Source organism: Branchiostoma floridae, chromosome 13, assembly GCF_000003815.2.
Source record: "Branchiostoma floridae strain S238N-H82 chromosome 13, Bfl_VNyyK, whole genome shotgun sequence".
Lineage (NCBI taxonomy): Eukaryota > Metazoa > Chordata > Leptocardii > Amphioxiformes > Branchiostomatidae > Branchiostoma > Branchiostoma floridae.
Genome location: NC_049991.1, coordinates 2,750,663 through 2,762,324, shown reverse-complemented (window position 1 = coordinate 2,762,324; position 11,662 = coordinate 2,750,663). Strand labels below are relative to the sequence as shown.

General features: G+C 40.7%; 1 protein-coding gene across 1 annotated transcript; it reads left to right on the top strand.

The window, feature by feature from the left end:
- The first annotated feature begins 2,918 nt into the window (after positions 1–2,918).
- LOC118429462 lies at positions 2,919–11,535 on the top strand. Its single transcript, XM_035839945.1, has 7 exons — positions 2,919–3,013; positions 7,766–8,065; positions 8,385–8,507; positions 9,013–9,135; positions 9,591–9,767; positions 10,181–10,333; positions 10,743–11,535. Exons 1-7 carry the CDS (start codon positions 2,929–2,931, stop codon positions 11,051–11,053), a joined length of 1,272 nt encoding a protein of 423 aa, XP_035695838.1. The 5' UTR covers positions 2,919–2,928; the 3' UTR covers positions 11,054–11,535.
- Positions 11,536–11,662: the final 127 nt, after the last annotated feature.

The window sequence follows — 11,662 nt, the reverse complement described above, 5'->3', positions numbered from 1 at the left end:
CTATAAGCATAAAAAGAAAAAAATAGCAATGGTTCTTGTACAATTTTAGTATGATCCGTACTGATCCTAATTTTTTTCAGAGAGGTTCAGGTGAAATCTGCCTGGTGCAGGTAATTTTTAATGTATTTTGCATTGGTAATTCTCCAGGTATGCAGAAAAAAAGTATTTCGAGCCCTGGGTTTGCATGCCAGGCTAACTGCCCAGTCTTTGTGAGGGAGATATGTCATTAGTCCCAGAAGGGTAGGTGACGTTATAAGAACACGTGGCCCCAAAATTGACTTTGTGTTAAGCTTGTCTTATCTCTAGTCAGTGAGGGGAGCAACACTGGATGAGGTGGGTCACATTTCTCTATGTGTTGGAACCAAAAAATGACTTTCTATGATGTAATTTTACAATCATGAAAATGACAATGATGTTCTGTCATGAGTTGTCGATTATGTAGATTTGTAGAAGTAATGATATTGTGATAGTTTGTATTGGAGTATTTTCCAAAAAAAATTCCGAAAACACGCATTTCAAAATCAAACTGTATCAAAGTCAGTAATGGGACATTATCAATTTAGGGAGAAAATTGAAAATAGGCAGATAACAGTTGTACCCTGTTTTTAACAGTGTCTTACTCCACTTCTGAATTGATATTTTGGAGATAGTGGGTTGTTTGGCAACACTAAATATCTGCAGCATTTCTAGTTTGTTAACATTTTGTACTGCTGTAAAGAAAACAAAGTAGCAGCTTTAGCATTAATGACTTTCCATATCAGTGTCATGTTTTAAATAAACCTTCAGTTTCTTTCATATACTAGTTTTCTGAATGAAAGTTGGCCCCCTTTCCGCTAGACGGCGATCGCGCTGCGCTCTCACTGCGACCTAAATAAGATAATTGTGTGTTACTAACCTTCACTTTCACACTGGGTATATCATACAAGACGTAAAAGTGTGACTGAGCTACAACAAAACACAGAAATTGTGAAAAGATTCGTTTATTTTCTATACAATTCGTTGAGGGTTACGTCAAATTTTAGGTCGCAGAGAGAGCGCGGCGAAAGCGTCGTCCCTGTGGAAAGGAGGTATTACTGAAGTCAAATTATGCTTTCTGGGAAGCGCCATTTTGGCTTTATACACAGGATTACGGGTTTCTTTTTGTCATCTGATGGTCTGACCTTTATTCATGCAGAACACTTCCTTGTCAATTGTCTGATCTATATCCATGGAGCTTATATATAATACGTGTTGTGGCTCTCTAATAAGGCCTGAAATTCGTGCCACATACCTATTATGCCATACCTGGGCCTCAATAACGCTCGATACAGGCTAGGTGCGGCGTTGCTTGGTATCGCAGCCATCGTAACATCGTCACTTTCTGAGCACGTCTGAAACGAACACACTTCAATCTGTAATATAATATCATATATGTAAAAAGTTACCTATTTCTATTTCAATAACACAAAAAAACAACAATTTTCAAATTTTCATTTAGCTTACAAGCCCCATGCTTACCTTTTTGCTATAAGTCATGTTGATTTCATAATATGGATGACATCCGCGCCCGCATCAATTTTCGGCCGTTTCCAAAATAATAAAAAAAGTTTTCAACCATACTCTAAATCTTACCAAGAAAATAAGCAAAGATATGCCATGGATTGCAAAAATAAATCGTGGAAAACGTGTGCTGCTGTCATAAAACATTACAAGGTCAAAGATTATGTGTAAGTACAAAAGTGACGAATCTATTATTTGGTATACTATATTCTGGATATTCAGTCATTTGTTCAACCTTCCTGACCATAATGAAGGCAAATTTTTTGTCAAACATTTTTTACTCGCACGCTCGCATCAGTTTTGTGGTTCCCAGAGGATGTCATCCATATGATCAAATGAGTATGGCCTTACTAAAAAAAGTGCACATAACTTATAAGGTCGCATGAAATCCACCTAAATTATAGATCTTCATTCAAAGAATTATCCAGCCATGTACCGTCCCTGTCTATTCTACTCTCTGAGAACTGTCTGGTTTTATTTACTTGCATCCCACCACAAAAATGAAAGGTTTTCTTGCCCTTACTGTTTATGATATTTACTGAGTTTATGATGGAACAGAGGAAGGGGTATCATCCATGACCTACAAAACAAATCAGAATGACAGTTCCTTGCGGAAATAAGTCAAGTATGTACATTGACGTCACAAGGAAGTAACGGGGAACACAAAACAACAGGTAGGATCTGAAAGGTGGGTGGCAGCAAGGAATTCCGATACTGTAAATGCATTTAAGTTCGCGGAAATTTAATTTCGCGGTAGCGGGAAAATGGACTTTTCGCGGTGGTTTTCGCGGTAACACTATGCACTGTAGTCTCTTACTGTTATGGAAAAAATGTTCGCGGTAGTTCGCGGTAGTTCACGGTAAAGCGGCCGCCGCAAAAACCACAAAAATTAAACCACCGCGAAAGTTTCTGAATTTACAGTATTTGTAAGTGATACCTCCTTTGCTCACGTGTGCATGGTATGCTTGAAAATGTGTTGTGTGTTTAACCTGAATTTATCACCTGTTTTTGTATGAAAATGGTGTATTCAAAGTTTTCAAAATGGTTTTGCTAAACCATTTCAACTAAATGCATGGTTGTATTTCAGGCTGAACTAAAATATCATGGCAGTGACTAGGAATTGTTGAACTTAACCTGGAATTCGGTCTATTCGTGGCTCGGCCTACCGTAGCTAGTGTAGGCTCTTTACGGGCCAGATGCAGCTCTCTGCCGCCGGGGTAATCGTTAACACCCGGTAGGATTTTTACGCGGTAGGACTTTGCCCAGTGGGCTGTTTGTACATGTAATATCTACCGAAACTCCGTGAAACAACGGCATGCGTTATAATACATACATAACTTACTTTCTTCTTCTTTTTTTTCCTAAGCCAAAAGTATATCCCGAATCCTCATGGCGCTGGATATAAAGCTACTGACAGTGGTGTTGACAGTGACGTCACCTCTGGTGTACTCGGCGAGAGCTCAGCGCTCTGCACGTATGAACAGATTCATCTTCCGCTATTATATTTTCATTCCTATAGAATGTCATGTGAGGCTCATTATTATAGACTTATTCTTAGGCGATCGCCCGAGTCTCGCTTATATGTGACAGGGACGGTATTTAGGCGAAAAATACACGCGAACCTCTGTCAATCTTAAAATCGTTCGACCTTCCAGCGATCGCGCAGTACCCCCGAAGATCGTGGAAAATGTGACAGGGGTTTCAGAACAACTTTCGGTGAACAGGGAACATCGGGCGACTCCTAAAAATCGCATCACCTCACCGGTCCCATAGCCTCACCGGCCGTATGGGCAGCAATGCCATCGACAAGTTTTTTTTTTTTTTTTTTTTATCGAGAAAAAAACGGACGTATTACTGCATGCCGAAAATGTCATTTAGATCTCGCAGACTCGTCGTCCAATCGATTTTCGCGCAGCGCAATGTGACAGGGGTATTAGACAAATGATCATGCAGTACAAGATGATATGAAAATGATGCTAAAGATGAGGACATTTGCATAACTAGAGTTCCACGACCCCATACCTTCGCCAAATAATTGTACCCTTTACAACTGCTGTATCAATTTTTTGTCATTAATTATGCAAATGAGGTTTTCATTAGCATGAATTCTATTACTTGATCATCTCCTCCACCAAACAGACGTAAAGTTTACGTTAAACTATCTTTTCGTAAAAAATCTATGTTAAAAAGATTTTCATCGCATTTTCTGATAATTTATGCAAATGAGGACCTCATTTGCATAATCAATGTTCACGATGTTCACCTGTACATAACTTCCAAATGCTACCAATAAGAAGTGCCCATCATTTACCGAAATGAAATTATAGCATTTTCTCATTAATTATGCAAATTAGGTTTTTATTTTGCATAATACATATCTATCAATATTCTTTTCTATCTCAGTTACAAATGTCACATGTTGTAATGTCCTATAATGGAACTGAGTATGTATAGAAGGTTTCCTAATTAAGTATGCAAATTAGATTCCAATTTGCATAATTAATATGTAATTATATGAAGCATCTCTTAAGCTATCTACATACCCAAAATCATGACAATACGTCAACCCCTTCTTGAGTTATTATATTTCAGCCATACATAGTATGGTGAAATATATTGTATTCGTAATGTTTCTTTCTTTCTTTCTTTCTTTCTTTCTCCTGTCAAATCTTCAAAGTTATTCATCTCCGCCGTTCCTGGACCGAATGACCTGAAATTTGGCACAGGGGTAGAATGGGCCAATACCTTGATGCTTTTTTCTCAGTTTTTTCATATCTGCCTCTAAAATGATTTTATTGAGATTTTTTGGTCAATTTTAGACCAAAACTGTGTATTTTGGCCCCTGTACCCTGGTATTACAACCAAATGAGCTGAAATTTGACAGAGATGTGCCTTGATAATGCCCCCATATAAATTCGATAACACTTTTGGTGTACAGTACAACAAAATGCTTATTTTTGCGATTTTTTGACCAATTTTTGACCAAAAAAGGACACTTTTGGCCCCTGTACCCTGGTATTACAACCAAATGAGCTGAAATTTGACAGAGATGTGCCTTGATAATGCCCCCATATAAATTCAATAACACTTTTGGTGTATAGTACAACAAAATGCTTATTTTTGCGATTTTTTGACCAATTTTTGACCAAAAAAGGACACTTTTGGCTCCTGTACCCTGGTATTGCAACCGAATGAGCTGAAATTTGACACAGATGTGCCTTGATAATCCCTTCATATAAATTCAATAACACTTTTGGTGTACAGTGCAACAAAATGCTTATTTTTGCGATTTTTGGCCAATTTTTGACCGAAAAAGGACACTTTTGGCTCCTGTACCCTGGTATTACAATTAAATGACCTGAAATTTGGTATAGATGGGCATTAGATACTTGGTAACAAGATTCAAGTAAAATTTTTGACATAAACAACTTTAAAATGATTAATTTTGGCACTTTTCTGAGGAGAAATTTGTTTTCTTTTGGCCTCCTGACGTGACCTTCCGTGACCCCGCACAGAGCCACACCTGTGCGCGTCAGCCGGAGAGTTAATTGAATCAAAGACCTAGCCAATCAGCGAAGAGGAGGCCAAAGGCTAATTAATATTCATAAGCGGGGCCTCATGATCCCGTATATAGCAGTGTTCCCGCCAGGGGGAGCGAAGCCCGCCTAAGGCTCTCGCATTTTAGACTATTCAGAAGGCTTTATATTGTATCAGTTCTTAGGGGCATATCTATGATAGTCGCAGCAGTCACTTAACTTCTCTTCAGGAGTTTAGCGTAACACTATTTCAGGTCAAACCGTCAAAGGCAACTAAAAACAAACTTTAACGTTACTGAGTTCAACAGTACTTATAACTTGTTATCCGAAGTTGAAACGCTAGCGATGGTATTTTCGCTGCGCTGTTAGCTCCGTGCGACTGTTGTTGACGGTCTTATAACGGTATATTTTGCACCCCTGTACCCTGGTATGAGTAACATTTCGTATAGATAGGCATAAGATAGTTGGTAAAATGATCCAAGTAAAATTTTTGGCATAAAGTACTGTAAAAGGCTTAATTACAGCACTTTTTTAGGGGAAATTGGTTTCCTTTCGCTCTCCATGCCATGACCTTTCGGACGTTCACCCCACAGAGCCGACATCTGCACCTGCATCTAGCCGGCAGGAAGAGTTAATTCAATTAAAGGTTCAGCCAATCAGCGAAGAGGAAAGCGAAGGCTAATTAATATTCATAAGCGGGACCACACAATACGTTAACTTGAAGACTCAGGCCGTACAGACTTCTCGCCAGGATTTTTTCAAAGTGTCGGACAGGGGTCCGGGGGCCGCCGAATGTCCCTGGCGGGGTCCAGGGGCAGGGCCACTGTGGGGGGGACCAAGGTGGGCGAAGCCCCCCCGGAAGCTCTTGCATTTTAGACTATTGAGAAGGCTTCTTTTATCAGTTTTTTTAGGGCCATATCTACGATAATCGTAGCAGTCACTTACTTCTCTTCAGCAGTTTGACTTTAAAATATTTCGGGTCAAAGCTTCAAAGACAACTAAAAGCTCATAAACAACAAACTTTACTTAGCTCAACAGTAAACAAAAATGTTGTACGGGTTGCCATCCTTAGTTGAAGCGCTTATTTATAGCGCTAGTATCTTCGCTGCGCCGTTAGCCGCCGTGCGACATTTGTTGACGGTCTGATATCCCTACGTCGCCGCCTCGCTGATATTCCCATGGACATGTTTCAAGAAGGGACTCAGTGTTACAGTCTAAATATTTTGTAGAAGCACCGCTGTAGGAAAGAAGGTCCAAGCAATGTAAAACATCACGTAGCATGAAGTTCGCTGTCAACTGGCACACAGCACATGACTGTTTGAAACTCTAAGTCTAATCAACAGCCGTGTTTGATTGATAGCCGGCGGTCCTTTGATGAAGTCGGCGAAAGGTGCGTTAGTTAGAAAATCTGCGTTTAGTTTTGATACGTAATTATAAGTTAGACAGTGGCGAGAATGATTATTTTCTCATCAATATTTCTCTTCAGAATTATTTGAACTTAATTGTACATCTAAACAATTGGCTTACCTGTGCAATGTTTATATGATTAATGATCAGTGTACTGAAATCATGTGTAACGTATGGCTCCTAGTCAATAGATCAGCATTTTCTCTATAGTGACCACCTGTCTACACATTTCCTAGTGCTGTTGTTGTTTGACATAAACTTTGAACATTTAAATTGTAAGTAACTTTAAACTGCCAGAGTTTCAGCCCAATAAAACACTCTCAGCGCCAGGGTATGAACAGACTGACCAGACAGACGAAAATAAATCCTCGAACAAGGTTCAATCGTATCTTCCGGGTCTGGCAGGAAGTTGTTAAACTAAAATAAGAATAGGCTCGATGGCTGATTGCATACAAAGTAAAACAGTTTAACAGTTTTACAGCTTGAAGAAAACAAACGCTCCTACAGTACCTGCACCTGCTTGATAATTATTAAATCGTATGCCCTACTTGAATAAAAAAAGTTCACTGCAATAATAAATGTACCCACATCACAAGGAGCTTATACTTTTTTAAACTTACACCTAGTTATCGTACTGAAAATTGTTAATGACATTACATGAAGTCATTCAACAATTTTCAGTCATGATGAAAATTTTCTGAATGGAAGGTGTGATTATTGTCATTCTGAAAAATAGAAGCAAGCTCTGTTTTTACCTGGAATCAATTCACAATACCAGTCCACTTTGGGGGATAATGTACTGTTAAGAGGATGTTCCTTTTTTGCGCAGGGGTGATTTGGAACAGTCCAATGTTGCGTATGGCTGAAATATGCTGTATTTGCTCTTAAGCAAATGTCGGCCTTTCTAGTTCCCTTTCAAATTCTGACACCAAACCTGCCCTGCAGTTCCAAAACAAGCCGCTAGGGGGCCCAAACCTACACCACTTACTCTTGACATCAAGAGCTGTCTACCACTCAAAAAGCATAGCCACAGCATATTCAGAACTCGAAATATCAAACCCGGAAGTTCCGTTGCAGTACCTTAACAGGCCGCTAGGGGGCCCAAAATCTAATCGTTTCCAGGTCTGATCAAGACCTACCCACATACCAAATATAAATACAATCCATTCAGGCGTTCTCCAGTTATGATGGTCTTCTACATGTACAGACAAACATACACACGCTACCCAAAACATAACCTTCTCGGCGAAGGTAATTACAGAAATACTTCCTACCTCACACAGGAAGCGAAAGTCCGTACATCAGCCTGGGTTGCTGGAAGGACGGAGCCAACCGCGCCATTCCGACGCTCGAAGGGTCAGATCCACGTTTAGATGGCAGCTACAGGGCACGAGCCAACGCCATAGAGAAGTGTTACCAGGTAGCACGTTCTCGTGGTTTCCCCATGTTTGCTGTACAGCATGGCGGCTGGTGTGCTGGGTCTGCTGATGGGCTCAACACCTACAACAAGTACGGACCTTCCACAACCTGTGCAGCGGACGGCGAAGGCGGATTTTGGGGGAATGAGGTCTACAAGATTACAGGTTAGAGTTTATTCATTAGTGTACACTCAGGTAGAAATGAATTTGTTTTGTCCAGCTCTAAAGAATGAAAAGCCTCTAAATAAGCATTTGTCCTCACCTCAAGTTATTTCCACATGTTCAATCCCCTTTTTTTCGAACTTCCGTATCAATTGTAATTTTTCTTTGGCCTTACTTTTGCACATTTCAATGTTTTATATAAGTCAAATAATATGAAATTTTACTACCTTCTCCTTCACACATTTAGGAGAGGGGTCTAACCCCAGCCCAAAACACATGACCAGGTGATACAAGACTAATGTTTCTTTTTTTAACTAACCAGCCCCTACAGAGTATGACAAACTTCAGTCGGAAGTAGAAGCGTTGGCACGAGACCTCCCCCTGACTCTGCAAGAGCTGGGGCTAACCAGTGTCGTACAAGATGTGCAGGAGCTGAAAACTGACGGTAAGCAAACCCATTACGCTATAATATGGTCACAATTTGGAAAAGGCTGTTGTCGTTGTTTTTTTTTTTACACCTACGTGTCATCGTGGGGCGCCCTGTGGCTACTGGGCTATATTTGGGCACCGCCGGGCCCTGGAGTTTTTAAAACTCCGCGTTAAAATCAACCCTGGACCCGGCGAGAGGTAGGCACCGTGACGTAATCGTGAAAACACCTAAAAGTACCCAGGTGGTATCCAGCAGTACACTGGGACAGATCCGTAGCTTCAGAACCAGGCCGTGACCGAAGCTTTATGCTAGGTTCATATTTCCCATCTGGCGTCTGGCCAGGCAGAGAACGAAAAGTATGATGTAAAAGGCAACAAAACACACAAATATTAACAAAACCGCGGGTCTCGGCGGGTCTCACTATAGGTTTAGGCAGTATTGAATATACCGATTGTTATACTTTTCATTAGATTGGATTCTGGATTTTTCGATTGATTTGGTGATTTGCTGTTATTTCCAGAATACCAAGGATGTTACCAGGATTCCTATCGTCACAAGTTTCCAAGAAAGGTGTTGACGCATAGTTGGATGACTATTGAGAGGTGCACAGGTGCATGCAGGGATGCCGACTTTAACTATGCCGGTGCGTACATTTATATATATGAATCTCAGAACCTATGATATATTCTGTGCAATTTGCCATTTGTCTTTCGCCGAAATGGATTTTGTTTAGTCATGTAACATGGCATTGTTATGAATTTTGTTAGATTCTTAATGATTATCGTTGAAGAGTTACGTGTGTATCACGTATGTATCCAGTTACTATCAATTTTCTTCCAACACTGACTGTTTTAAAGGTAGAGTACGTACCTCCAAATTCTCGATGTCTGACAGCACATCTTGGTCACGGAGAATGGCCTTCGCAAGCCTGGCCTAGTCTCGTGTTCTCTCGCGAGATCGAGACTAGGTCATTCTCCGTGACCAAGATGTGCTGTCAGACATCGAAAATTTGGTACGCACTTTATCTTTAAAGCAGTCACTGTTGGAAGAAAATTGATAGCAACTCAATGATTATCTTTTTTCCTTGCCTTTCCTAAGCCGTTGAGCGCTCCCGTCGAAGCTGGTACTTCCACGACTGTCACTGTGGGACAGAAGAGGACTTCAACGACCTGGGTGAGAGGGTGTGTGACGGTGAATGTAACAGCCGTTGCCGTGGCAACTCACGACAAAAGTGCGGTGGTTGGTACAAGATGTCCGTGTACAAGATTGACGCAGGTCAGTTCTGAGAAATCATCAAGCTCATACTTTAATATCTATCAGTATACTCCTCTGTCATGTAAAATGTGTTTTTGCCAACATCGTTGTAAAATGCATGTAATATGAAATAATATACAGATAATCAAATTCTTGCTGACAATGATTGCTATGGGGATGATGTAATGCTCGTTCACCTTTATTCGGGGGTACCGCTTTAAACAGAGTATCTAGGAACATCAAATCAACAATAGTTTCAGGATTCAACATGTTACAGTTCTCTTCAAAATATTACACCGTCCGTTCACTTGATATCCCTAAATGCCCGGTCTTTAAAAACAATGGGCAATTGATAAGAATGAAGTCAACGTCAGGATTGCTATATTTCATGATAATGTACAACATTTATTGACCCACTCTGCCTGTTGTTTCAGTTCCAAGTTGTGAGAGCGGGCCTCGGCGAGTCAGTCCTCACTGGTACCAAACCAGCACCACCACCACCCTGCAGTACAGGGGGGGCGAGGACACGAGACCCTTCGCCTTTGCAACTCCCACTCTGGGTGGAGATAGAACGATCCCAGTCCAAAGTAAGGACCAACCTTGGTTCTCTCTCTCTCTCTCTTTCTCTCTCCCCTCTCTCTCTCCATCTCCCCCTCTCTCTCTCTCTCACCCCCTCTCTCTCTCCCTGTCTCTCTCCCTCTCCTCTCTCTCTTTCTCTCTCTCTCTCTCCTTCTCACCTTTTTCTTAGATTCCTTTTTTGTAACCAACAGCGATTCATTTTGCTTGTTACTAGTACTTTTTATGCATTTAAATATTGGTGGGCCGACTGATCTCTTATTCCTTTTTGCCATATCTAGGCACACTGGTGAATCTGGAAGAGGACGTTGGAGGCTTCCCGGAACGCTACCCTGCTACAACTGCAGAAGGCATGCCTGACCTGGTGTCTGTGGGTTCTGTGGGACTGATCGTTCTTTTATTCCTTTTTGCCATATCTAGGCACACTGGTGAATCTGGAAGAGGACATTGAGGGCTTCCCGAACCGCTACCCCGCTACAACTGCAGAGGGCATGCCTGACCTGGTGTCTGACTACAGAGCTCTGCTAGCCTCGTTTCAGGCCCCTGGACTGGAGCTGACACCAGGGACTAACACCACACTGAAGCTGGACCAACACTTCACCATTAAGTCCTACCCCTGTAGTCTTGAATACAGCCCTACTGAAGGGCGTGGAAAAAGAGCAGTGACCACAAATATTAAAGTCGTCAGTTACAGACCTTTTAAAGTGATGATACAAATTTGCATTTACTAACTTTCATGTATCAGTTTGGAACAAGGCATTTCTATTACAATTCTTGTATCTAGGATGAGATCTCTTTTGTTAGCTTGGTGTCGCAAAATAATTGTTCACATTCAAAGTTACTACATTTTTTTAATTTCAGCTTAATAGCGTAACTTTATAGCCTATGATGATAAGAGCAAAGTTAGACTAAATTAATGTCATTCGTAAACAGTAGAAATGCAATGTTATCGCTGAACTACATTTGTACTACATGTACTTTACTTAAGAGAAACCTTTTGAATTGTTCATAAAAGCAAGGATTTCATTTTCAGTTCATGTTTCATCGAGAATACTCAATGCTTGAAAATAGGTCTGCACCGCATTTGATAAAAAGAGCAATAAAAATGCACTGACATAGCACGCTAGCAATAAATGAAGTTGTATAACGTTATAAACACTTTTGATAATAAATGTTTCTGGAAGTAACAAAATATCGCCGACTTCAATAAATATTATGTTACTTGTGTTTATATTTATCTTTGTTAGTTTGTGTTTGCCTCGGGACCGAAATGTCTCGAGTTCGAATCCGGCTGCGTGGCACCGATCTTGTGTCCTTGATGCACATTACACGACTTTCCT

Coding starts and splice junctions, on each gene's coding strand:
- LOC118429462 (XM_035839945.1), top strand. CDS start 2,929: ATGGCGCTGGATATAAAGCTACTGACAGTGGTGTTGACAGTGACGTCA. Junction 8,066..8,384: donor TGAGGTCTACAAGATTACAG/GTTAGAGTTTAT, acceptor TTAACTAACCAG/CCCCTACAGAGTATGACAAA. Junction 9,768..10,180: donor CGTGTACAAGATTGACGCAG/GTCAGTTCTGAG, acceptor CTGTTGTTTCAG/TTCCAAGTTGTGAGAGCGGG.